This window comes from Mastomys coucha, unplaced genomic scaffold (assembly GCF_008632895.1).
Source record: "Mastomys coucha isolate ucsf_1 unplaced genomic scaffold, UCSF_Mcou_1 pScaffold4, whole genome shotgun sequence".
Lineage (NCBI taxonomy): Eukaryota > Metazoa > Chordata > Mammalia > Rodentia > Muridae > Mastomys > Mastomys coucha.
Genome location: NW_022196910.1, coordinates 47,535,499 through 47,561,688, shown reverse-complemented (window position 1 = coordinate 47,561,688; position 26,190 = coordinate 47,535,499). Strand labels below are relative to the sequence as shown.

At 40.9% G+C, this 26,190-nt stretch overlaps 1 protein-coding gene across 4 annotated transcripts in view; it reads left to right on the top strand.

Moving 5' to 3' along the window:
- Nucleotides 1-26,190, top strand: part of Hmga2 (high mobility group AT-hook 2) — a 117,306-nt gene that overhangs the window by 8,523 nt on the left and 82,593 nt on the right. For 2 of the 4 annotated variants that reach the window (XM_031349673.1, XM_031349672.1), the window contains exon 3: nt 5,497-5,547. In XM_031349673.1, the coding sequence (XP_031205533.1) occupies nt 5,497-5,547 (51 nt within the window). Of the gene's footprint in view, nt 1-5,496; nt 5,548-7,656; nt 8,782-19,005; nt 20,388-26,190 lie in introns of those variants that run through there. The other 2 variants (XM_031349676.1, XM_031349674.1) reach the window with 2 other exon arrangements.

The window sequence follows — 26,190 nt, the reverse complement described above, 5'->3', positions numbered from 1 at the left end:
TGAAGTGAAAGCCTTGCACAGGCTAGCAGAGTGCTTGACCACTGGACTACACCCCTAGCTTTCCTGTAAACCTTTATGTCATTGCTATTTTATCTATCTGGTGGCAAAAGAGGTAGTGAGTCAGTTTAGAGTAGGGAAGTCTCCAGCTTTGAAGGACAGAACTCTTCCTACGACTTTGGCTTTGGATTTTATGTTACTGTGTATGTATGTGGAAGCAGATGAGAGAAACAATAGCAGGAGAACTCACACACACAATTCCTCAGGTACAGGAGTGTGAGCCACAATGCATGATGGGATTTTCTACATTATGTGAGCAAACTGTATCTTTTCAAGACTAAAAATGGTCGTACTTTGCTTTAGGAAACCACAGAGCTGGGTTATCGAAATGATGAAATGAGAATTTACTCAATGTTTAGTCCAAATCATTGGTCCAGTTGAATTCAGTGGTAGTGTATATTGGTCTACAGTGATTATTATTATTATTATTATTATTATTATTATTATTAAGAAGCTGAAAGAGTTTATCTTTCTAGGTTTTGATTAGATATCTTTGTTTTATACACTTTTGGAGTTCAAGCATGGTTTAGCTTTTTAAAAAAAATGAGAATACAAATATAGGAAGAAAAAAACAAAGCCCCTTTTATATGCAGCTGTTTTTTTTTTTTTGTTTGTTTGTTTGTTTTTTAACTTCTCTTTCTGTGTTCAAACACTTACTGGTTTGAAATAGGGATTCCTGGCTCGTAGGTAACATTCACCAAACGGGAACATACAATGAGAGCATTTAGAATGGTAAAAATTGAATAGCTATCTAAATGTCTAAGCTTGACCTGAAGTGAGACTCATATTAGGCTCTTGCTTCCCAGCCTCTGTTCTCGTTCATTGCTTAATAGGAATATAAGAATGTTGAAAATATTTGGCTGTGACTACTCATTTATCCTAAGGTGCTTTCTTTCTTCTCTTTAAAATTTTCTTTTCTTGGTCTTTTCCCTTTCTTTTTCTTTTTTAAAATTCCTCCTTCTCATACCTTGCCTCTGGCCATTTTGTTTTGTATACAATACCATCTCTATGAAGAAAAGACCTTTCTGGTCTTGCCATCAGGTTGGGTCAAGTTCTACCCTGTACAAGTCCACCACATCACTGAATCTCCATGAAGTAGGACCCTGGGGAGGGAATGACTGTCCTACTTGAGTAGAAGTGTTCTTGGAGACCTACAGACTTGGTAGGGACTCTTTGTTAGGGCAGTGTTTAAAAGTAGTAGTGTTATATTACATTTGAGTTCCTGTTTAATACTGCAGTCTTGCTAGGCCCCTCACAAATAGACTGGTCATTTCAACTGTGAAGATCACTGTGGTCTTCACAAACAATAAACCTGATTCAAAATTGTAAACTGCTACATGTCCAGTGGTTCAAACCCCTCTGAAGCTCATCCTTCCATTTCTGAGGATTTTCTGATAATTTATACAGTACCTTAGCTACTGTCCAGACTGAAGTAAAAGTTTGAGAAACTTCGAGTGTGGCTGTCTCCAAGACATGAGGGCAGAGAAATAAGTGTTTTCTGCCATTAATGCTTAGAGACTATGGGCTCGAAAATAATCCATAAGGTTTGGGGATTGCCATTATCCAAATGTTTCATAGTTTGTCAAATGAAAAGGTTACAAGAGATGCCTTTAAAGTTTTACCAAGCCAGGCAGTGGTGGTGAATACCTTTAATCCCAGCACTTGGGAGGCAGAGGCAGGCAGATTTCTGAGTTTGAGGCCAGCCTGGTTTACACAGTGAGTTCCAGGACAGCCAGGGCTATACAGAGAAACCCTGTCTCAAAAAAAACAAAAAACCAAAAAAAATTTTTTTACCAAGCTTTTGAGGTTTAATGGGAATAGGGAAACAACACAGACACACACGCACACAAGAGTGCTTCTTGCCTCCCCATCTGTCTCTCTTCCTCATCTCCCCCACCTCCTCCCTCCCTTCATCCCTCTTTTTTTCTTCCTTTCACAAACAGGTAGTGAATATTGCCTCTAATGTATTGGCAGCAAACTGCATCACCATTTCCAGAATCAAGGGAGATGTTCGCAAGATAAATGTTCTGTTTTAATTTTTTAAAATAAGGAAATAACCACAGGCTTAAGAGTACCCAGCATCTCTTAAAGAAAGAGGTACATCTTCCATTTAGTATCGTCCCATGTTTTCATGGACTTGCTTCTAAACACTTAAAATTTAGGATGGGATTCTGAATTATGCACTTTACCAAGGCATAAGGAATATAATGAATGCAGCCAAGGAAGAAATCACCTTGAGGTATGAGGGATGTGGGTACCAGTGTAATGATGCTGGTAAGTCTGAAATTTTAGTTTTCTTTCTAAGGCAGAAAGCCTGCCTACTTGTTCCCTTTCCCTCGATAACAGCCGAAAACACTTAGAACTAGTTATGTCTCAATTATACATGTGTGTGGAGTACAGAACCAAAATGTATCCCTGAGAAAACAAAGTAAATATTCGCCTTTACAGTATTGTATATGTTGATACTTTAAAAAACAAGTAACCCTCAGTGTTTTGTTTGCCTTCTTTGGAAGAAAGTGCCCCAGCGAGCATTAAAGATACATACACAAGCCTGTTAAAGGCACGATTTTCCAGTATCTGAAAAACATCGTGGAGCTCATCAGGTTTACAAACTAAAACCCCAGCTTGTTTTGCAGCCTTTGTGGGGTTGGATCAGAATGTTTCCATAATGTGGGTTTTAAAGAACAAGCAAGCCTCCCAGATCGGGGCCACACAGCAGCAGTCAGCGCGTTCCTTCTAGATGCCATCTCAGAAGAGGGTTTCAGTTTACATGGGACACCAGCCTCTAAGACCAGGGGAGCAAGTTTACCTTTAACAAGTCAGAATGACAATCGTGATCTTGTGCCCTTTCGTTAATGGTATGAATTTTATTTCTCAATGGACTTTTTGTAAATGGCATAGTGGTTTAAAACCTATCTTATTTTCGAGGCTTCGTCTCCCCCCTTCTCTCTCTTTGAGAGATCTGTTTTCTCGGACTGTAAAATGTAGGGAGATCTTTTTTTAAAAAAACTCCTTCTCTTTGGTAGATTTCAGATATAGCTAGGTCACATCAGAGCCCTAAGGATGTAAGAATTAAACAGAAATACTTGATAAAGCCCTGAAACCTTCAAGGTTAATAGCAGCCTTCCCTCCATTCAGAGGACCACCCCAGTTCAAATGAGAAAGGCTTCCTGTGTTTCATGTTCCTGTAATTCATTACTGGGTAAACTGTGGACTCCAAGCTGCTTCCAAAGATGAGCTCAAATGAGGCTCTCTCCCAGGAGGGCTGTGAGCCTTTACAACTCACTGTATACAGCCAGGCATTTCTTCAAAGTTTTCTCCTAGAGGAGACAAAGTCCAGTCTACTGGAGTAGTTTTGCCTTGATTCAACTGCCTGTAGGATCAGACCAACTTGAAGGAAACCTTTGCCTTAAGCTTTCTATCCTGTTAGGTATGAAAAGACATTTTTGAGCATCTTGTTTGGGGTGGGCACTTCAGGTACATTGGTGTCCCCTCAAAGTTAAGCTTACCTCTACTTTGGTGAGGAAATCCAGTTAAGGCTTCCAGAGACAAGCCATGAAGCTAGGATGTCAGAGAAAGGTCTGGCACCTAAGAGTTATGAAGTAAGGCCCCTTCACTCATGCAGGGGACAATCTGGAAAGGCTTTTTGTGGGTCACTTACCTTAAAATCTATGCTCTCATGACTACAGGTCATGAGAACACTAGCTTTGACCATAAAGGAATGCTTGATTGATTCTGATCAAAGCCAGATGCAATGGACAGAACCAAATCTTACAGTTTGCTAAAGATCCTAAAAGCTACTGAAATTTCTGTTAGCCACAGAGCCCTCTTGAGCACTGGTAAGAAGGTAGCAGTAGTCTTGGGAGTCAAACAGAGCTGGGTTTGAATCTCAGGTCCATCACTCATTGGCCATTATGTATGGCCTAACTCATCTAGGATTTAATTGCTCATCTGCAAAGTGAAATAATGATGTTTCTGTTAGAAGGCTGCTATAAGGATTAAAATAGCATGTGTACCTAACTTAAACCAGAGTACTTTACACGCTTAATTAAATCAGAGATGACATTATAATCATATGAAGCTTGTGCTAATTATGAACCTGGATTAACCTATGGCTGTATACCTATGCCAGCTACCTATCTGTAGAGCCTTTCCCTCTTTCTCTCCTTCTCTCTCTCTCTCTCCCTCTCTCCCTCTCATTCTCTCCTCTTTATATTCATCTATTTTTATTCAGTAACTTGAAGGGGGAAGGTTTCACTTGTCACCACAGGCTCTTAATATCTCATTTTAGTATCACTGTATCAAGATCCACTAGCTATTCATGCAGGTAACAAAACTAAGTTGCAAAACAAGTTATTCTGACTCAGTCTGCCTCTAGTTTTGCATTGAGGGGTCTTGGGATGTTTCTCTTATACAATAGTATGTTCTTAGCTTTTTTTTTTTTTTTTCAGAAAAGTATAAACTTGTGCTTCTTATAGAAGGTAGATGTGTGTGTGTGTGTGTGTGTGTTTGTGTGTGTGTGTATACATTGGTTGTAGTGACATGCTTAGGGATTGGAGTGAGGGAGACTAAGGCTAATTAGTTACCTTATGAATGTTAAAATTGGAATAGAATAGAAATAAATAATACCAGGAAAAAAATCTATGCAGTATAGCAATGAAGCAAACTCAAGAGGAAATGGATTCATGTCATTCATGTTGAATGTGGAATTATTAATAATGCTAATCTTTAATTAATTATTTTTCTGCAGCTGTGTTTTAAATCTCTGTGATTGGTTTTTTTCATCCTCTTTCTATCCTTTCTTACCTCCCTCCATTACTCCTCATACTTTAGGCTGAATGATTGACAGGTGGTTGTTTTGGGCATAGGACAGGAAATTAGTCATTCGGAAGTTGGCAGATGTTTATTGTTTCATATTAAAGCATTTATGTATTATTTCTTACATTCAGGCTTGCTTTCCATATTAATGCAGAGAGAACTGTTTTATTATTTAAAATTAATATGTCCGTATCAATTTTTCTAACTGGTTGCAAAAGGAGTCTTGACCACTGAAGGAATGTTCGTTCTGTAAAACATTAATTTGCATAAATTATGGAATGTGGGAATATTTCTTTTGTATAATCAGAAACAAAGGCGAAATGATTTAACAAAAGCATATTCATGAATTTCAGAGGAGGTTACTCCACGGGAGTCTTTTGTGGTGAAGGGTTGCATAGATACCTCTTTATCGCATGTAGCAAACAGTGAAGAAGCAGTAGCCGCCAAAAAGCACAAGAGATGAAGTGTACAAGAGAAAGAGATTGCTAAGACATTCTTGGTACCTCATCCGCAGTCCAGACCATTCTGAGAATGTATTCTTTGGTACCATGCTTGTAAATTATGCCAGGAAGGAAACTACATGGCTTCTTTCTTTTCTTTTCTTTTTTTTCTATTTTGCAGAAAGCAGAGACCATTGGAGAAAAACGGCCAAGAGGTAGACCTAGGAAATGGGTGAGTGAGGAGATATAATTTCCATGCTTAACAGGAAAAGAGTGTCTAGCTAAAATGAAAACAGGTTTTTTTTTTTTTTTTCGTGAATGGTGTGAATTGGTGACTTCTCACTTGATGAAGCCTTGTAAGACCATGGCTGGGGGACCTGTGATAACTCCTTACCACTTGGCTCCAGAATTTACAGCTTGTTTTCTTCTTCCTTCTTTCTCTTTCCACATCAAAGGATTCTTCACTCTCCCTCAAAGAGTAACAAAGAAATGACTTGTTTATGGGTTAGGTAACTAGAGTTCAAGGTGTTATGAGCCCTCAGAAGTTGCCTACCATGCTGATAACATTCAGAGGAAACATGTATGAGATCATTTTTCAAAAATGTTTTTCTCTTTCTGGTTTCCTCTCTGGCTCTTCTTTTGGCTAGTCTTACTTTCTAGGTGGCCTGTATGTTATTTAGCACATTGGCTTCTTCAGGAAGCAGGTGTAATTTCCAGTGTTCCCAGCAAACTTTAGTTCTCATTCTGCGTAGGGACAAGAGAGGCACTGGTGCCAGGCACCTTACCCACATTCTCCTGGAATGCCTTTGTCTCCAAGGCAAAGGAAGCTGTTTCCCAAGAAGGTGGCTGGCTCCTCTGGCCCCAGCCAGTCTGCCTTGCTCCTTTGCTCCCCTCCCCCAAAGCATTTCCCCAGTTTGTGCCTGCTCTCTCCTCCTTGTAGCATTCCTTCCTGCTTTTCTGGGTGGCTTCCCCTGTTAGTTTTCCCGTCCTTTCTCTCCCCAGTTCTGCATGGCATTCTATTTATACTTTGGTGTTGTCTTTCATTTAATTTATTCATCTTGTACTTTTTCCCTTCTGCTCCCACATGTGTTAGGATTAGATTTCTTAGCACAAGGACACGGGGATGATGTTTAGATTAAAAACATCTCAGTGCTGCAGTATAACCTTAAAGTGAATGCATTTTATTTAGTCTGTTTCCCAAGAAGTGAATTCTCTTCAAATCTTATCTACAGAGCCTTCCTTCAGTCTAAAGCCCATTGCCTTAAACAATAGGCCCCCTAGGCTGCCTCTTCCTTCCACAAATGCTCAGGACTTAGAAAATCTCCACTCCACTTTGGACCCTCCCCTCCCCCATCTTCTCTATGCCTAACCCCTGAACTACGTGAAGCAATTGCTTTCAATGTCATTCACACTAAGGCTTTAAATATTTGAGGACAATTTACACAACCCATTTGTTCTCTTTTCTGGTATGACTTTCTCCAATCCTTCCGGTCCCCACCCCCAACCCCTGCATAAAGGAACATTCTTATTCATTGCTGAGTAAGTTTGTTCTTTCAATGTTCTGAACTATAGTCCCCAGAGCTAAGCATCATATTCTAGGAATAGGATCTGTAGATGGTGGCTTTATTACCTCTCTTGTACATATGGTTATCTATTGCTGCTTAATCAACTTCCCTGGAACACACTAGTGTGAACAAGCTATTTCATCATGCTATCCTGTATGGACAGGATAAAGCAGAAAAGCTCTAAATGGAGAGGTCAGAAGCTGCTGCTAAGACAGCTCCAGCATTTAGCAATGCCTCTAAAGCTCCAGGCCTAGAACTTGGACGCTTCTAAACTTCAGGTCCAGTTATCTGATTGGTTGGAAGTTGTTCAAATCTGTGAGTGTCCCCAGACAACTCACACTATAGTCTGATGGTGTCTCTCTCGTCTGATGGTGTCAGCCTTCTTATCTACACTCACGGTTCAATTACTGGGAAGGAGCCACAAACTTGTTCCTGGAAATCAGAAGGTACTACTGCTGTTCAGCTGTAGCCATCACAGTGCTGACACATTGCTAGGGAATACAGGCTAGCTGCAGGCCTGCCTGATGTTTCCTTAGCATCCAGACTCTGAATGAATGCACACCCAGTTCAGCTGATGACACAAGAAAGACCTGCATACTTTTTCTAATCGTTGGTCAAAGATCTTTGAAGTCAAGATTAGTAAGACTAAATCAAATAAGTTGTAAGCAGATAAAGAGGAAATTAACTAGGCAAATACCTTCTAGCAAGTAAAACCCTGCTTTTCATACCCACCACCTTTGGAGTATGCTCTAAGATTCTTGAGTTAACTTCCACAGGTCTTAGTCATGTCTGCTCTTCTCTGAAACATTCTGCGGCTCCAGAATTGGTTGATGGATTGATTACAACCTACCCCAGTGCTTCAGAGCCCACTCTCTTTGTGGCTCACAAAGCCGATTCTACCAAATACAGAGCAATTAAAGGGTCTGTATAATTTTTTTTTTCTTAAGGGGGTTTACTTGGAGGGTAACTGGGATATAGACATCTGGTCTTCATGCTGGGTAAGAAGTACTTGGAAGCATAAGCCACGAAGACTTTGGCTTCATGACAACAGCTGTGTGACCACCACTACCTCCACCCCCCTGCAACCCCCATCGACTTACCTGGTCTCTCATTTTTCCTGGCTGGGAGAGTGGAAAATTTTGTGTGGTGCTAACAGCAAGTCCCTGATCTGGTCTTGGAAGAAGAGTCTCTCCACTTAGGAGAGGAAATCAAAGGAAATGGTATATATTTTTTCTAGACAACGTGTTTCCTCTTTGCTTGTGTATCTTCTGCTGGTGACTTGTGCAATCCATCAGAGAGAGGCCTTCGGTTCAGTGGCATTATTTGCTGGGAAGTTTGTATGGAGAAATAAATCACTGCGTGTTCCATAGGAAATGGGCTTTTGCCATTGTAGGGATGATTCCTCCTAACAGTTGCATTCACTGATATCCTTGAGTGGGAGATACAGCTTTGAACTGACTGGATTTACTTGGTATTTGGCTTAGAAGCCAGATTGCTCCCCTTATTCTTGTAGATCTTGTTTTAAAGTTCTTTTGCTTAAAAAAAAATCCTAATAATCTTTCTTTCTTTTTTTTTTTTTTAATGAGAAGTTTATTTAAACAACAAGATGCTTGACTGGAAGGGAGTTCCAGGAAGGGAGTTCCAGGATCCATGCTTTTTCCAGTGGAATTTACCCCTACTCAAGGCAGATTGCCTTGCTTATAACATTTATATAGAGAAAAGTTACAAAATCGCTTTGGTTTCTGCAATGATAAGTGAAAAACATTAAAATTCTCCAAGTGAATAAGGTAGGCAGGGAGTTTTATGTTGTTGAGCTTTTTAAATATTAAATCAATGAGAGCAAAACTGGATTATTAAGATATGGGAGCATTCACCAAACCCAGATGCTATTTGGGATGCCAACAAGTGCTTGCTGACAGAAGCCTGATATGGCTGTCTCCTGAGAGGCTTGCCAGTGCCTGACAAAAACAGAAGTGGATGCTCATAGCCATCCATTGGACTGAGCATAGGGTCCCCAATGAAGGAGCTAGAGAAAGGACCCAAGGAGCTGAAAGAGTTTGTAGCCCCATCTGAACTAACCAGTACCCCCAGAGCTCCCAGGGACTAAACCACCAACCAAAGAATACACATGGTGGGACTCATGGCTCCAGTGGCACATGTAGCAGAGGCTGGCCTAGTTGGTCATCATTGGGAGGAGAGGCGCTTGGTCCTGTGAAGGCTCTGTGCTCCCATATAGGGGAATGCCAGGTCCAGGAAGACCCCTACTTCCTGGGTGGGTTTGTGAGCAGGGGGAGGAGGGAGGGAATAGGGGATTTTTCAGAGGGGAAACCTATGGGAGCATGATGGGTGTGCCACCAGTAGAGAAAAGGAATATTTTCACAGAACTCAGTGACTCCCCCCAGACCATCTCCAACTGATGGTGACTTAAAAAGAGCATTTGTCATTTAGTTAAAGAAAGAAAAAGAAAGAACAACATGCTTGTGCACACACACCAATTACATTGTGTGTAATTACGGAATGGGGAGGAGGAAATGAGAGAGAAAAGTACATTGTGGTAGTCAGGATGGGGTGGAGCCAAACTGAGGATTTCTAATGGAGAATATATTCTTGTCAACAACAAAATTCTGAAGTAAAGTTAGCAGCTTCCCTTTCTCAGTAGACCCGGCGCCTTTCTCAGTTGGCCCCGCCCCCATTTGCTGCTGGCACACACTCTGAAGGTATGTGTGTGTCTCATTGACTATCCCCTATCAGTCAGGTCCCTCATCTGCCTCCCTGACAGACTGGACTGTTCACTACAGGCTTTCATTAGTTTAATGGTGCTGTTAGCTTCTTAAACTGCACCACAGAATGGCCTGCCCATCCTGTTCAAATTAATATGACCATGACCGTTATTCTCAGCCTTGACTCCTACCCTGGGTTTTTTACCAATCATGACAAGTGTTGGAGCCTTTTCACCTGCTGCTTCATAAATTTGGCCTCAGATACACACCTTGTCTTATTAATCTTACAGATTTACATAACCTGCCTGGAAAAGAGCGTTTAGTGTAACAGGGATCAGTAGTTGGGTATTTAATCGAGAGTTGGTTCACTAAAAATGTGTAAATCTGAAGAGGGCATGGCATGAGCTCTACCACTTAGAAAGGATGAGGACCTGGCAGGTCCAGTGATCCCATGAGCAACTTAACTAGAATGTTTAGGAGGACCAGCCACCACTATCCATTGCTTCCTTTGGTCTGTTTTCCCGATGGTTTGATTAGATTTCAGATCTATTATTTTGATAGCTTTCTGGATTTTCAGTCTCTGTCTGTGCAAATAAGAAGTCAGATGTAAAAAGAAGGGAGAGAACAGAACTTACATTCCCTTCATAGCCAAGAACAAGGAGCACAATTTGGGGGCTTGGGGTTCAAGTTTTGATCCACCCCTCAATTAACTGTATCATTTTGAACAAATTATGTGATCATCCCAAGGCCCCATCTATCCTCTGGAAAAGGTAGGATTCTCAGAATTCGTCTGAGTGTTAAGTAAGAAAATGTGTGCGAAGTCTCAGTCCAACTCCCAAGGCATGGTGCTTGGTAAATGTTAGAGATCATACTTAACACATTGTTATGTTCCCCCGACTCCCTTATTGCCAACTACAGCCTGCACTTCAATTATCCACAGCACCAGTAGTTAGGCACGAGACATAGTGAGAATCACACACCACGCTGACCACATTCTCTTGGTGTATCATGTCTCCAATGTGTCTCTGTTGCTTATCATCATGTTTAAGACTTGCTTACTAGTAGTAATGTTAAAGTAGGTTTTATGTCTGTTCAAATGAGGGAAAATTTTTTTACATTTATGCTACAAGCCTTTGTCTTTATAGTAGAAGTTTGATGTTGTGCCTTAATTTAATTTGTAAAGTACTTTTTGTGCTGTTTACCTCAATATGTACTCATAGAAACTTGATGGTTCTGTTCTCTGAACATCTGTATCATCCCACTAGTCAATCCTCTTGCCCGCAACATTCAGGTAGTACCTGTATGTCTCCATTTTGCCTTGAAGAGGCGCTCATCACCCAGGATGAAAATGGGAACATTTCCAGGGACAGAAAATGGGGAACATCTGAGAATGTGGGACTCAGCCTCAGGGGCACAAGGAAATAGTAAAGATGTTCTCTTCACTCATGAAGCATACCATACAGATGTTTCTTAGGAAGGCTGCTAGAGCTTCTGGGAGAAGAGAAGCAAGGGCCACACACAAGGAGTAAGGGGGTGAAGACTAGCAGTGCCTTTACCTGGTTTGCTTTTAGAATATTTTCAAGAAAGAAAAATACACCTTCAGAAAAACTAATGCCTTTTTTTTCTTTCAAAAGGAAAAATAATTATTCTGGAAATCATGAAACTGACCCAAGGACCAGGTGCTGGCTTGAGAGGGTCACTAGAAAGTCACTAAGAGTTCCAGCTGTTTCCTTGGCTGCTGACAGGCTTTACTTGGCAGAGGGGTGTGTGCAGGATGTTAAGTTAAAAATATACATTTCCACTTCTCCTCCTTCCAGGGGCACTTACTTTTATTAAAAAGAACTTGCAGCATACAGGAAAGTGATGTCATTTTGTTTGTTAGTCACACATTTGAAGAGTCTAGATCGACAAGAAGGGAGTTTTTGTCTTTCCTGCTTTGTAACCATCTAGAAACATAAGATATGATTTGAGGACCTAGCAGGAGATGCTAACTCAGAATAAATTTGGATCTAATCAGACCAGTGGCAACTGTTTCTTTCAAGGACTCTAAGCATCCATGTACTGAAGAACCTGGAAATCCACTTGAAGGAAAAGCATTAGGTCTCCATTTCCATTTCTTTACTCTCCAGATGTAGGTTTTCTTTTGAAAACCTTGTACCCATTATAACTTAACACTTGCCTTGTTTACAATGAAATATAAATTCAGTGTTTAGGAAGAGTTATCTAGTAATGTAGAAGGCAGACAACTTTAAGGTTGTATGGAGGTCAAAGGGGATAAAACAACTTTGGTATGTAACTTTTTTTTTTTTTTGAAGTCAGCTAAATGTAATTGGTAAAACAAGATCATTTATTTTCCCTTAAAAAACTTTCAATAATAACATGCTTTTAAATACCAGCAGAACTCCCATACCACCCAGCTGTTGCACAAGAATATTACATGTCTTACCAGTAGATATATTTGACATTTACTGCCACTTTAAAATAGTGAGATGGAACAAGCCAAATGTCTGTCAACAGAGGAGTGGATACTGAAAGTGTGCTGCACTTAACATGGTGGAATATTATTCACTCGTGAAGAAAAATGAAGTTGTAGAAAATTTAAATTTGCAGGAGTATGGATGGACCTGTAACCCAGGAAGAAAATCACACATTCTCTCTCACATGCAGATCCTAGCCTGTAATGACTACATGTATATGTGAACAGGCGAGTGCATAGATACCTAGTTTAAAACAAAGAGCAAGCTGTTAGGTAGTGAAGATGGAGCCAGAGAACATCCGGGTCATGAGAGAGCATTTGGGTCACAAGAGGGCATCCGGGTCATGAGAGAGCATCCAAAGCCAATATTTTAATATCGTTTCAACTCTGTCATCATTTTTTCTTTTGTGTCAGAGAAGCAGAAAAAAATGCAATTGATAATAAGGCGTGAAGCCCCCAGGAAAGCACCAAGGCTTCAGAATGTCCACTCTACCAATATGGATGCTCGCTTAGATGGACAGAATTTTAAAGAGGGCAAGTGTCTGTTAGAGTGGCACCCTTTATATCTATCGTCTAACTGTGCCATCTTCTATTTCCAAGTTCTGTCCAATAAAGTTATCTTTAAAACATACATGCACACACACAGCTGTAAAGTCAGTAAAGCCAATAGATTTCCTTTGTACTTAGTAATTACAGTAGGAAGGTGTCATTGCTGGGCATGGTGGCTTTAATCCCCAGCAAGGAAGCTGGGAATTTAGTCCCAGTTTGGGAAGCCAGGGCAGGCAGAACTCCATGAGTTTCAGGCCACCCTGAGCTACATAGTGAGATATTATCTAAGAGAAAAAGAAGTTGTCATGTTGATTCTAATTATATACTATGATAGCTTTCACTGATTTGTACAGAGCCCTGTATAGAACACACACACACACACACACACACACACACACACACAATTTCAGCATTTCATAGCATTAAATCAAGCCTCCTATACTCCAGTGTGATAAAGGACCTCTGTACTTTGGTCTAAATTCCCTTGGGCATGTTGCTTCATTTATTCATGCATTTTCTCATACTCAAGGACCCTAAAGAAACATTGACTATGCGTAATGAGTGCCATGCATTGGTAGCTGTAAGACATAAAATCCCCTGATATTACAGCCAGTTCTATCAGCCAGGGACTGATGATGGAGCCTTTGGGCTGCTCCTCTGCTGTGTCATCCCTCTTTGACCATTTCACTATTAGCAGCTCAACCAGGTGGGAGCAAGAAAAGGGGCGAACTCTGGGAAAGGGCTTGATGGGAAGAAGCCTGGAAAATCATGTCCAACAGAAGGTCTTTGGATTAGCTGAGTGCACTGTGTCACAAACACTTGTCTGCAGGAAGAGCTGAATGCGGCCATGACAATGAAGACTGTTTCTCACACAGCGTTTATTCATTCCCATAATAAATATGATCATACAATTTAGGAAGCTTCATTTCAGGACTCAAATAAACACGAGTATCTTTTCATGAATATTTCCTCAACACTGATTAGTAACCTCAGGTTATACTGGGTCTAAGGATTTTTGTCCGTGTTTAAATTCAAAGAATTGCACCAAATCTGTTACTGCATTAGATTACCTGTTGTGGAATAACAGTTCTTTAAATTTGGGCAACTTGGATGAGATTGTCTATGCTGTTGAAAGGGGCTTATCTGGTTGTTAAAAAGTTACAAAGCTTTCAATGCCCTAAGCATGTAACAATTTTTGGTTTTGTTGGTTTTTCTTTATGAGACAGGGTTTCTCTGTGTAGGTTGGCTGTCTTGGAACTTACTCTGTAGAGCAGGCTGGCCTTGAACTTAGAGATCCATCTGACTCTGCCTTCCAAGTGCTGGGATTAAAAGACCTGTGTCACCACCACTCAACACATGTAATAAATTTAATGGAAGGAGATATCAAGAAGACTACCTTAACCAGGTGTCTAAACGAGGACCACGTGATTATGCATATTATGGTTTCAGTAACTGCTCAGAGAGTGGAGCTTGAACATAGCAATGGCCTGCACTGAGATAGTGGCTTCCTAAACTTGGTTTTGATCTCCTGTTTGTGGTTACTTCTTGCTTGGATGCATCATTTAATCCCCAGGGCTCCAATTCAGAGACTCTGGTATTGTGTGATTTTTTTTTTCTTTCCCAAAAATTTGGCTAATGTCTTCTAAGGGTAGGATGAGTAAAACCAGTGCCAAGTCCTGGGGCAATAAGGGCCAGCAAAGTAGATGGAACCTGGTCTCGCCTGGGGAATCTACAAAGGAAACCCATTAATATGTAATGTATGAATGGATGATGTGGAGGTGGGGCCAGTGTTGTATTCTTGAAGACACTACAGCAGATATTCAGACAACAGTAAATGAATACAGTTTTGATTTAGACATTTTATCTAGTTAATACATTCTTGGAAATACAGGCATCAATAGTCCCTACATGCTCTGTGGAAAAGGGGAATGAGAAAGGCCTTGATAATTCTATTTAGATATCACTTCCACATAGGTTGGTCTTGGTGTTTCTGATGATTGCTGGGTGCAATTTATGTTTGTGAAGATATATTTTAAATTGCTGGGTCTTAAGGAAGCTTCATTGCATACTGGAGTATTTCTGAATACCCTTTGTATTTAAAAATGGGCTCTTTGCAGGTCAGAGGCGTATGTGTTAACATCTGACCCATAGCACTGGAGACAGGAGACAACTGAGCAGAGTCATCAATAGCTTAGCCTGCCTGGCTTCATCAAGGCAAGCCACTCACTGTCGCCAGCCTCTAGGCCCATGCGTGCAAGACAAGGAAGGCTTCTTCATGGGGTTGTTGTGAGGAATTCCATGAAGAGAAAACATGAGCAGCTTTGTTCAGCAAGCATGCATATGTTCACTGTAGTTCTTGGTCTTAATTCCATTTCAGGCCAATAGCTGTGTCTAATATTTAGTGTCAAGAATGCAGTTTTTCTTTCCTGTAGATAAGCTCTATGTTATAAAGCAAGCTCTGAATATTTGTCTTCCAGTAGTGAGGATAGGTTGGCATTCATTCTTCAGCTTTTCATTTTCTCTTAAATCTGATAGTTTGTGTTTTTAAAGAAACTATGTTAGGTTTAAGTGCTCACACAACCTGTAATCATTAAAACGTTGCCTCCAAATGACTTCAAATACTAGCTCATGCCTTGCCACTTAGTAAATTGGCGGTAGGTCTATTTCACAGGACCCCAAAGGATTGTGCCTCATGTCACTTCTACCTCCACCTCTTCCCTTCTGGAAATGGCAGTCTGCTTTCTAAAATAGATTTGAGCTCAGTCCCTTGAAAGGATTTTTTTGACCCAATTTTGGATCATCTCCCAAAAGAAGAACTAACTCACTGTTGGTTTAAACCTCACAAAACAGTTTTCTAAGGTAGTTTCTCATGTTGTAGACAGAAACTCATTCTAATGCCCTATTTGTGTTCTGTTCCCTTGCCATTACACTTTATTACTAGCACGACATTAGAGAAAAGGGGGAGATCAGTCAATAATGCTTTTTAAAAAAACTCTTCCATGGGTATCTTATAGAATTTATATGGATGTAGAGGCAGTGGGTACACTACCAGTGTTTCACAGGAAGGCAGTTGAACCCAGAAAGCATTTTTTACTTAATAATACTCTTCAAGTGCTAGCCTGTGTATGTGTGTGTTTGTGTATGTGTGTATATACATATGTGTGTATGCGTTTATGTATGTATGTATATGTGTGTGTGTTTGTGTATGTATGTATATATGCATGTGTGTATATATGTGTGTATATGTATATGTGTATATATATGCATGTGTGTATAAGTGTGTATACATATGCATGTATATGTGTATATATGTGTGTGCATATGTGTTTGTATGTGTGTATATGTGCGTATCCATTTATGAACCTATGTTTCTTCTTCTGGATGTAAAAGTTCTTCCTTCCAGCCCCATGCTCTCAGAAATAAGACTCAGATCCAAAATATATTTATAAAATACCTTGGCCATACAGCTAGGCTCTGCTCTGTCTAGGTCAGAACTAAAATAAGCCATTCATTTTAATCTACATTTTGCCACATGGCTCATGCTCAGGTACCATGAGTCCATCTCCTCACCTCTTCGCTGGGTGGATCTCTTAAATATTATATTATATTTATAATATAAATATTATAATATTTATTATATAATATAATATTATATATATAAATATTATATTATATTATATATTACAATATCTAGGACATGGAATTGTTGATGCCTGTGTAGTAGCCTTCTCCCCAAGGGATGCTCAGGATGGTATTACTTGTGTCATAGTGGTTAAAAGCCATGTGTATGCATCAAGTCAGTTTTCCCTTTTCCATAACTTCCTAGATGTTTTTAAATCTCATTTTTTTCTAATCTGCTGATACACATTTCTCAGTTAAGCTAGGTGGAACACTATATTTGAAATGAAAATTTTATTTGGCTGGCTTCTGACCTCATGAATTTCTAGCTTTATGGTGTGGATGTTAATCCTGCCTGTTCACATCTATTTTAAAAGATTCACTTATTTATGTACATGAGCACTCTATTTGCATGTAAGCCTGCATGACAGAAGTCAGCACCAGACAGCATCAGCTACCATTACAGATGGTTGTGAGCCACCATGTGGATGCTGGGAATTAAACTCAGGACCTTTGGAAGAGCAGACAATACTCGTAACCACTGAGTCTTCTCCTCAGTCCAACCTGTTCACAGCATACCCAGGGATAACAATCGTTCCTTCTGTGTCTTCCTGAGATCAGAATGAGTAAGAAGAAGATTTATAAATCTTGGAGCACATATAATCCTAAAGAGATAGCAGCAAGTCTCAACCATAAAAACACTATATTGCATAACAAGAGACCGGACTTGGTCTTGTCGCACATGTAAGTTTAAAGACTTTGCCTAAAATCTTCAGCCTCACCCTTGTCTCTCACAGAAGGTGTTTGTTTCATGTGCATGGCTGTTTTGCCTGTATGCATATTGACTTCCACTTGTGAGCTTGAGCCCTGCAGAGGCCAGAGAGGGCATCAGATCCCATGGAGCTGGAGTCGTGAACCATTCAGGTCCTCTGCAAGAACAGCCAGTGCCCCTAACTGATGAGCCACCTCTCCAGCCCCCTCCACTGAAGTTAGGAGGCATTAACTCGTAGTTCATTTCCATCTGCATTTGTTGTTGGAAGGTTAAAGTTCTGACACTGGAGGTGTCACTTGTGTGTGGCGCTGGATAATGTTTAAAAAGAGCCAAGTGATGTTAGTGGGAATAAGAGAGATGAGTGCTGAACATGGGAAGGAAGGCTTCTTTACCTCCCTAGATAGTAGCTGTCAGGTTCTAATAGAATGTGTGGGCAAAGCGCATTTGACGGAGAAGTGCATCTGATGGCTTGGCCCATTAAAGGATGTTTGGAGTAAAAATGACCAGACAGTTGTAGGAACTCCAGATAAAAGTTACAGCCATGTCTATGGAAGCATATTCTTTAAGTGGGTAGATTGGGAAAGAAGAAGGTTGGTCAGCTGAGGAGACCCGTGGGAAAGCTGAATTCTTCAGCGGAATCCACCCAGACTAAAACTGGGGAGAAAAGACCGTGTCCTACGCATTGTAATGCTTAAAGAATATTTGCATATGCTCGTGCTTCTATATTTTAAAGCTACTAATTGTATAACCAGGGCTCACCAAACAAGTTCCTTCCTCTACATACATTTTTTGGTTTGGTTGTTCAACTTAGTCTTGTTTCACATTAACTTCGGCCCTGAACATGTATACACTTGGGTATTCTAAATAGAGTTTAGTGCTCCTGCAGTTTCTTAGCATGCTCCTACATCCTGGGAGAACCAGCTATCATGGGGCAGCTGTCCTTAAAGAGAGTTCCAGGGTGGGGGCTGCTTCCCTGAGGCCTTTTCCTTAATGGTTGTCCATGACCTTAGTCATTGAATCATTGAATTGTTTCTGGCCTCCCAAGCCAGTGATTGGGAACAGGCAGGGTGGTAGGGTGATGTTATGTCTGGGGCCTGAGCCTGTATCCTCACCACACATGGGGCCCACCCTTCCTGCTCTGGACAGCTCAATGCACAGTGCTTGGCACATAGTGAACACTCAATAAATTGACTTGTTTTTCTGTCTCTTTTGGGATCCGAAGTAGAAACACTCAAGTCTTAGCACACCCCCAGAGTCCTAGGTCCTCCAACTGGAATTCCCCAAGAAAGCCAGAGCAAATGTGTGTGGATGCAGTTTCATTAGCCAACCTGGGAAGGTCACTGCTCTGGCTTTATACCTGAACTGACTGGGGCTCGAGGATCTTAATAAGATTTTTGTCAGGATGGATGAGTTTTAACTTAATACAGCATCTCTAAGCTCTGTATAATATCATGGCATTTGAGAACACATTTTATTAAAAAATAGCTGATTGGGTATCACTTCAGAGTTATCCTGTGTTTTGCCTATATTGTTTGTGTTTTAGTCACTCACACACACACACACACATGCACATACACAAACACACATACAAACACACATGCACGCACAGACATACACACACACAGCATACACAAACACGTGCATACACAAACACACATACACACAAACACACACAAACACAAACATATACACATACACACATGCACACACACACACTTACACACCAGTAGAAAAGCCTTCTACATTCCTCCAGGTTCCTAGATAAGGAAAGCATTGAGTTGGAAGAGAATCTTTTGATAGCCTTACCTGTGTATATTTGTTAAAATAAAGTGGCTTTCTTGACCTTCCTTCTCCCTTCCCTGTTACTCCCCAATCCAGCCAGACTGTCCTTCTCTTCCTGGAGACTCACATGGAGATGTAAGAAATGCCTTGTATATTTTGTCTAGCTCCCTCACGTTGGTGCCCTTTTCTCTCTTCTTTTTCTCTGCAGCTCTGGGGAACAGCCTAAAGCCTCCACTACTGAATGATGCTCTGGCCCTATATAAACTGTAGTTACACTATCTCAATTAGGATGTTGCTGTTAACCAAACCTATCACACTCCGGGTTCCCAGTTCTACATGTAATTATTTGTGTGTGTCTGTGTAGAGATGATGTTGTGAACTATTTTTATCACATGTATAGGTTCAGAAATATATTTTCAGAAGTATCATCTTTTAAAACAGTTGCCTGAGAATTTTCAACTTCACCCGTGACAACAGACACGGAGATTCATCATGTCTTTTAAATATACTAGAACATAGTAGCCCAGCTGTAGAATCGTTGGCAGAGGGGCTGTGTTTCCTACCTATGGCTGTATGGGTGACTCTTCAGATTCCCTTCTTATGAATAGCTGGCTAGCCCAAGCAGAATCATAGGTGGGCTTGGCACACAGTTTCTGACTTGCCTGGAGTAAGCTGTACTTTACTACATTAAGAGCTGTGCCAATCTGAGAGGCCAAGAAGGGAAACTCACATAAGAGTGCAGCACACACCTGCTTTTCCTGAGGCCACACGCACCATGCCTTGTTGAGTACTTGTTTGTCTTTTGGGATACATTCAAATTTATCTTCAAAGTCATGCACTTACTGATATCCCCTCCCCCTTCAGAAATACAAGCTTGGGATGTAGCTCTGTGGTTAAACATGTGCGTAGCATGTACAAAGCTTTGGGCTTGATTGCCAACCCTCAAATATAAATAAATAAATAGATAGGTAGATAAATAAAAATTAAACCAGAGGTTACTTGTTTTACATAGAGTTTTATATGTCCACATCAGCAGGCATTCGGTGGGCAAACTACCCTGCTAACTGTACTGTGATCATCTGTCCCAGTCTCTAGCGTGGCCTGAAGTCAAACCTCATCACCTTGGCACTGTTAGGAACGCCTACACTAGATAGTGCTGTCACTGCAGTGGCTCGCCCTGCATGCATCTTTTTATGTGCTCACACATACATACATGCACAAACACATATGTACACATGCATGCATGTGTGTACGTACGCATTCACACATACACATGAAGCAAAGCCTTAGCCTGACATTACCATTTTAGAATGGAAAGGCCTGCTGTATTCTACTGGTCATGACTGGGATCTCAGTAGTTAGATGACAGTGATTATACCTGAATTTAATGAACGATGAACCAGCTCTACAAGTAGTTAACTATGCAGGCCTTTAGAGAATATGTAGATACATAGAGAATATATATCCAGTGCCCTACTGGAGCCTGTGTCCCTACTCTATGGCATCTTACAAGAGTGATTTTTTTTCCTCTCTTTGGGCTAATACTATTCCTACTGGCACTTTAAAAGAAAATATTTCTTAATTACAAGTAATGTTCTAATTTATTATATATTTTTATTTAACTAATTATATATTTATTATATATTTTTATTTAAGTAAGATGAAAACACACATGCATATATATATATGTGTGTGTGTGTTTTTATCTTACTTAAATAAAAGCTCACTTTTAGATTAGCCAGAGACATTTTCAGAGAATCTTTGAATTATACGGAAAACAAACAAACAAACCCCACAAAAGCAAAACCCAGCATTTTAAAGGACAATGTTCACAAGTGATTAGCAGAGCAGGGTGTTGTTATTTCATGACAGGCTTTTCCCGTTCTTACCGGGTTCCTCTGAATGTGTGCAGCCTGCTGATGTGGACATGGCTGGCGGCCGATGAAGACATAGCTATGTTCCTGTGTCCCATCATGGAGGCCCCCATGGTACCAAAACTCAAAACTGTGAAAGCATTAAAATGCTGCTCTGGTTGGTGCTCCACTTCCCCAGATAGGAGCCTGGATTTGGTCTGTAGCTTAAGAGTCCCAGCCTCTTGGTCCACAGGTGACAATGTCAAAGCAGAGAGCAATTAAGTGCCCAGCTCTGGGTCGCAAGCCTTGTTATCCCTACCGGAACCAGGTTTCCTGACTGCCAGTCTATTGCTTTTCTCTTTAATGAATGGCTTCATCTTGTTGGCCTGATTTTCCGACTTTTCCTCCGTTTCGATTTGTAATGTTGGCCCTGGTTCTGTACCCCCCACCCCCGCCCCCCACACCACCCCTGGGTCCTGTATTGGGTTTTCTGAGGGTTGATGTAACAAAGTACTGCATGCCTGGGTGCCTTCACACAATAGAAATGTACTCTCTCTCACATTTCTGGGAAGTAGAAATTGTACATCTGGGTGTTTACTGGGTCATGCTGCTCTGCAGAAGCTGGTAATGCATGATCTCTCTCTTCTTTGTCTCTGTGTGTGCCTCTTTCTGTCTCCCCTGCCCTGTTCCCTGCGTTTGTGTGTCTGTCTGTCTGTGTCTCTTTCCTGTTTCAGACAAGATCTTCACCCAGGTTAGCCTTGAATTCTCAGTGATCTTTTTACTGAGCCTCCCAAGTGATGGGACTACAGGCATGAGTGCACTCGAGAAGTTTCTACATGAGAATCAGTTTCCCTGCTTTTTTGTTAGCTTTCTTGATCACTCATAATTATTAGTGTTTATTAGCTTTTAAGCATACCACTCTGTAAGGTGTTGCCATGCACTATATATACTTTGTTGCCAAGGGTGGGCCTGCAGGCATGTGTTCTAGAACTCTCTCTCTCTCTCTCACTCTCTCTCACTCTCTCTCTCTCTTTCTCTCTCTCTCTCTCTCTCTCTCTCTCTGTCTGTCTCTCTCTCTCTCTGTCTCTGTCAGTCTGTCTGTCTCTCTCTCAGGATACTTGGTAACCCTATCTTGACTATTACTATAAAGACCCCGTTTCCAAGTAAGGCTTCACTCCTGCAGATGCAACATGAGTTAGAACTTGGAGAAATCTTTTCAGGGATGCAATATAACCTGTAACAGACTTCCTCAGCTTCAAGCTTATTTTAAACTAAGGCAGGCATTTGTAACCCATGAGGAGAATGTACAAGGGGTTTCATTATATCTAAAGCATTGTGGCCAACATTTGTAATTTGTTATAAGAACACGCTGGGAAGATTTATAGGCTGTTTGGGGTGTGATTTTTGGATTAACTCCTTCCTTTGAACTGTTTGTTGGGCCCAGTGTTTTAAAAGTGGGGAATGAATAGATTTGAAAACATCTAATTTTCATTTTTAACAAAGCTTGTAAACTTGTGAATTTCTAAAAAGATATCTAAATAGGATGGTATGGAACACCAGGAGCATGTCTATGATTTCCAAGTTTCTCCCCACTTGTTTGCATGTGCTAAGCTTCTATTTAAGACAAGAAGCAGAACTTCAGGTCGTTGTGGTTGTGGTGGTGGCTTGCTTGCTTCTGTAGTCAGAAAGTCTAGAACAAAATGTTTGCATGAAATATTTAATGGTGAATGCCTATGAATTTTACTAAGCATATCCCCCATTCTCAAACTTCACTGGTTGTATACAATTCTTTCTTTATTATAACCTCTTTAATATGACATAATTGGTTTAGGAAGAAGTATATATAGAACCTTAATTTGTATCTTTTAAAAATATTTTAAGACTATGTAATAGGAGTAAATTGCCTTGTCTTTTTTTTTATACTGACTTTTATATATGTGATTTCATTCTGCCTTTAAATTAATGTGGTTTAGCTTCAACCCTACCCTTCCCATAAGGCTAGTCCCCACTTCCTATAATCTTACAGACCTAGGAGAACAATATTTTCCCTTCTGTCATTTTGATAATTACGTGTGCTGTGCTCAGTGGTGGCCTATTAACTCACATGAAGACCGTGGGCTTGCAAAGTAGCCCCAGATTTCCATACACTGGAACTGTGAGAAATTTCTGTAATGGTGCTTTAGCAATAATGATGGAGGTGCAGGCATTTCCTGGGGATTAATGACCAGCTGGGAAGAACCAGTGGCCCTTGGCTCTGCCTCCCAGCCAGCCATTAATTCCAAGGAAATGTCTTTTGCTGAGGTCGTTACTGCTATTATAAGCTTAAAATGGAAAAACATAACAGACATATGAGTTATTTTTACGGTTTGATGCCATTTCCAATAGTATGTACCAATTCAAGAGACTGCGTGTGTGTACATACAGGGTAGGTCAGGGCATTTGACTCATCCCCCAGTAATCTATATGCTTTATGGCTGATTTTATGGTTCTCAGCCATTCTTTTCCATAAAGAAAAAGAAAGAAAGAAAGAAAGGAGGGAAGAGAGGAAGAAAGGAAGGAAGGGAGGGGGGAAAGAGAAAGAGAGAGAGAAAAGAAAGGAAGAAAACAAGCACAAGCAGTTTGGCTTGGTACTCTACGTTGGCGTAAGGTTTGAAAGTTTAAAGTATTTAGTTGGCTTCTCTAATCTTCTGCAATTACACTTAGGTTTTACATATGATCTGAAAGGACTAAGACTTTTTTTGTGTGTGGTGATTATTTTTCTTCTAGAATAAAGTCCTCCAAGAATGAAAAGGGGGGGCCAATTCCCACCCCATTAAAAGGGGGGCCAACTCCCACCCCATGAAAAGGGGGAGCAACTCCCACCCCCATAAGGACCTTGCTGGGTCTCTTCAGTCTGTGATGTTTAACAGGCATCCTTATGTTTTTGCCTTTATGTATCGAATCCACAAGAGAGTAACATACAGCCTAATAACTCAACATTCCAGGGGTTTAAAAAGGTATATTAACTATTGCAGTAATGGGGATCCTTTAATGCAAAGCCACCTGAAAGCCAGGCCAGAGTCAGGATGCTCCACTGTGGACAATTGTCCCTGTGCTCCCCTGTAGTTGTCTCTGTGCTCCCCTGTGGTTGTCCCTGTGCTCCCCTGTGGTTGTCCCCATGCTCCCCTGTGGTTGTCCCCGTGCTCCCCTGTGGTTGTCTCTGTGCTCCTCTGTGGTTGTCCATGTGCTCCCCTGTGGTTGTCCCCGTGCTCCCCTGTGGTTGTCTCTGTGCTCCCCTGTGGTTGTCTATGTGCTCCCCTGTGGTTGTCCCCGTGCTCCCCTGTGGTTGTCTCTGTGCTCCTCTGTGGTTGTCCATGTGCTCCCCTGTGGTTGTCTATGTGCTCCCCTGTGGTTGTCTCTGTGCTCCCCTGTGGTTGTCTATGTGCTCCCTGTGGTGGTCCCCGTGCTCCCCTGTGGTTGTCTCTGTGCTCCTCTATGATTGTCCCCTTGCTCTCCTGCGATCCTTCTCAGAAACTTTAATTGACCATCATGCTGTGTTATTTTAACCTAGATAATTAAAGACATCTCCAGAAATATGGATTAAGGTCCTAAAAGGGAAGATCTTGACAATCGCAGAATATTGGCACCTTTGATCTTAGGAAGACATGTGGGTGGCACTGCCTAGCTGTGATATTGGGGACCATTTTAAATTTCTTTATCAGTCAGTGGTTCCACATTTATCAAGCATCAGCTACCAGCTAGACTTCTTGGAAGACTTAAAAAAATAAATCACAGGACACAGGTAGCACTAAAAGAGATAAGTGAAGCTGAGTGCTCAGCCTTGGAGTCCCCGCCCTCCTCTCTTTCCCTCAGCAGCTTCAGCCTCTACAGTGGGCACTGTCAATAGCAACCATTTCACCACAGAACTTTTCTAGTGTGATGCATAAATGGTATGCTCAGTTCACCTGCCAACAGTTCTGATTCTCCTAGTCACAGGTTACAGAAGGAGCAGAGACGTCAATGCCTTGCTCACGTATTACCTGGTTTTTGCTTATAATGATCATTTGGGAGCATGATTTACATTTGATGCCTTTTACTATATGCTCCTTGAATGGAGGGTTTGTATGTTTGTGTGTGTGTCTGTGTGTGTGTGTTTAATATTTAGGTATTAAATAGTAGCTTCTGTGAATGGAGAAGAGAAAAAATGGAGAAGGCTTATGCTGAGCCTACCCAAATCTCACAAAATGGCTTCTTTTTTTGTTTTGTTTTTGTTTGCTTGGTTTTTTTCGAGACAGGGTTTCTCTGTATAGCCCTGGCTGTCCTGGAATTTGCTCTGTAGACCAGGCTGGCCTCGAACTCAGAAATCTACCTGTGTCTGCCTCCCAAGTGCTGGGATTAAAGGCATGCGCCACCACTGTCTGGCCCACAAAATGACTTCTTAAAACCATGCAATTGAAAGTTTAAAAAAAAAAACCTTATTTCTGCAGTATTAATGTCATTAATTACCCCAAAGAGTAGCTGCTCTCGCTAATCTCTTGGCTTCTGACATGTAGAGGCATAAATATCCATGACACAAGGAGCACTGTTTGCAGTGAGATTGCAAAATAGGAAGCAGCAGATGTTGGAAATGAAATCTCTAAAGACAGAGAGATTAGGCTCTCACTCAGGTTTTATTCAAGATCACAGGCTTAAGATGACGCTGTGGTGGAAGATGGAGCATGGTAACGTGGGGCAGGTGCTTGCTTCTGCAGAATGGGAAGGAGATGCATCACTTCAACAGTTCATTAGGCAGTGATTGAATAGAAGAATCGAGCAGTTACAGAAAAAAAAAAATATTTGCTGATCACGGTGGACAAAACCGAGCTCCTGTTTGGCAAGCCAGATTTCTTATATTTTTCATTGTTCCATGTATGTAGTTCACTATGAAAATGCATTTCTTTCCTTTTCAAAACACTATTTTTTGTGTCTATGATCATCCATGTATGCATATCTATCTACATGATTTAAGTAGCTTGTGTATCTGTAACAATTTTTAATGTTTTTATTTTATTTTATGCATATGGGTATTTTATCTGAGTGCCTTGTGTGTGCCTGCCAGAAGAGGGTAGTTTGTCAAAGCCCCTGGAACTGGAGTTACAGATGGTTGTGAGTCTACGGTGCTGGGAATCGAACCTGGGCCCTCTGAAAGAACAGCAAGTACTCTTAACTTTTGAGCCATCTTTCTATTCCGGTAAACAAAATCTTAAAGAGTGAATTCAGTAAAGGCATATGTGACTCCTTTCTGAATAAACTATATTTTACATGCTACCATGCCAACCTATTTTGTGAAATAGATCAGTTTATATATATGAACATTTTCCTAATTTCACAATGTGACTTCAAGGCACATTGGAAATATATACTTATCTGCTCTCAGAATCTTGCAGCAAACATGTAGACTATGCTGTAAAAGGAAAAAGTAAACATTTCTGATATTACATTGAGATACTCTTTGAAAATAATCAGTCTGGTGCCTATACCGAGGCAGCTAGCTGTTAGAAGTCACTTGTATTCTAGAAGGT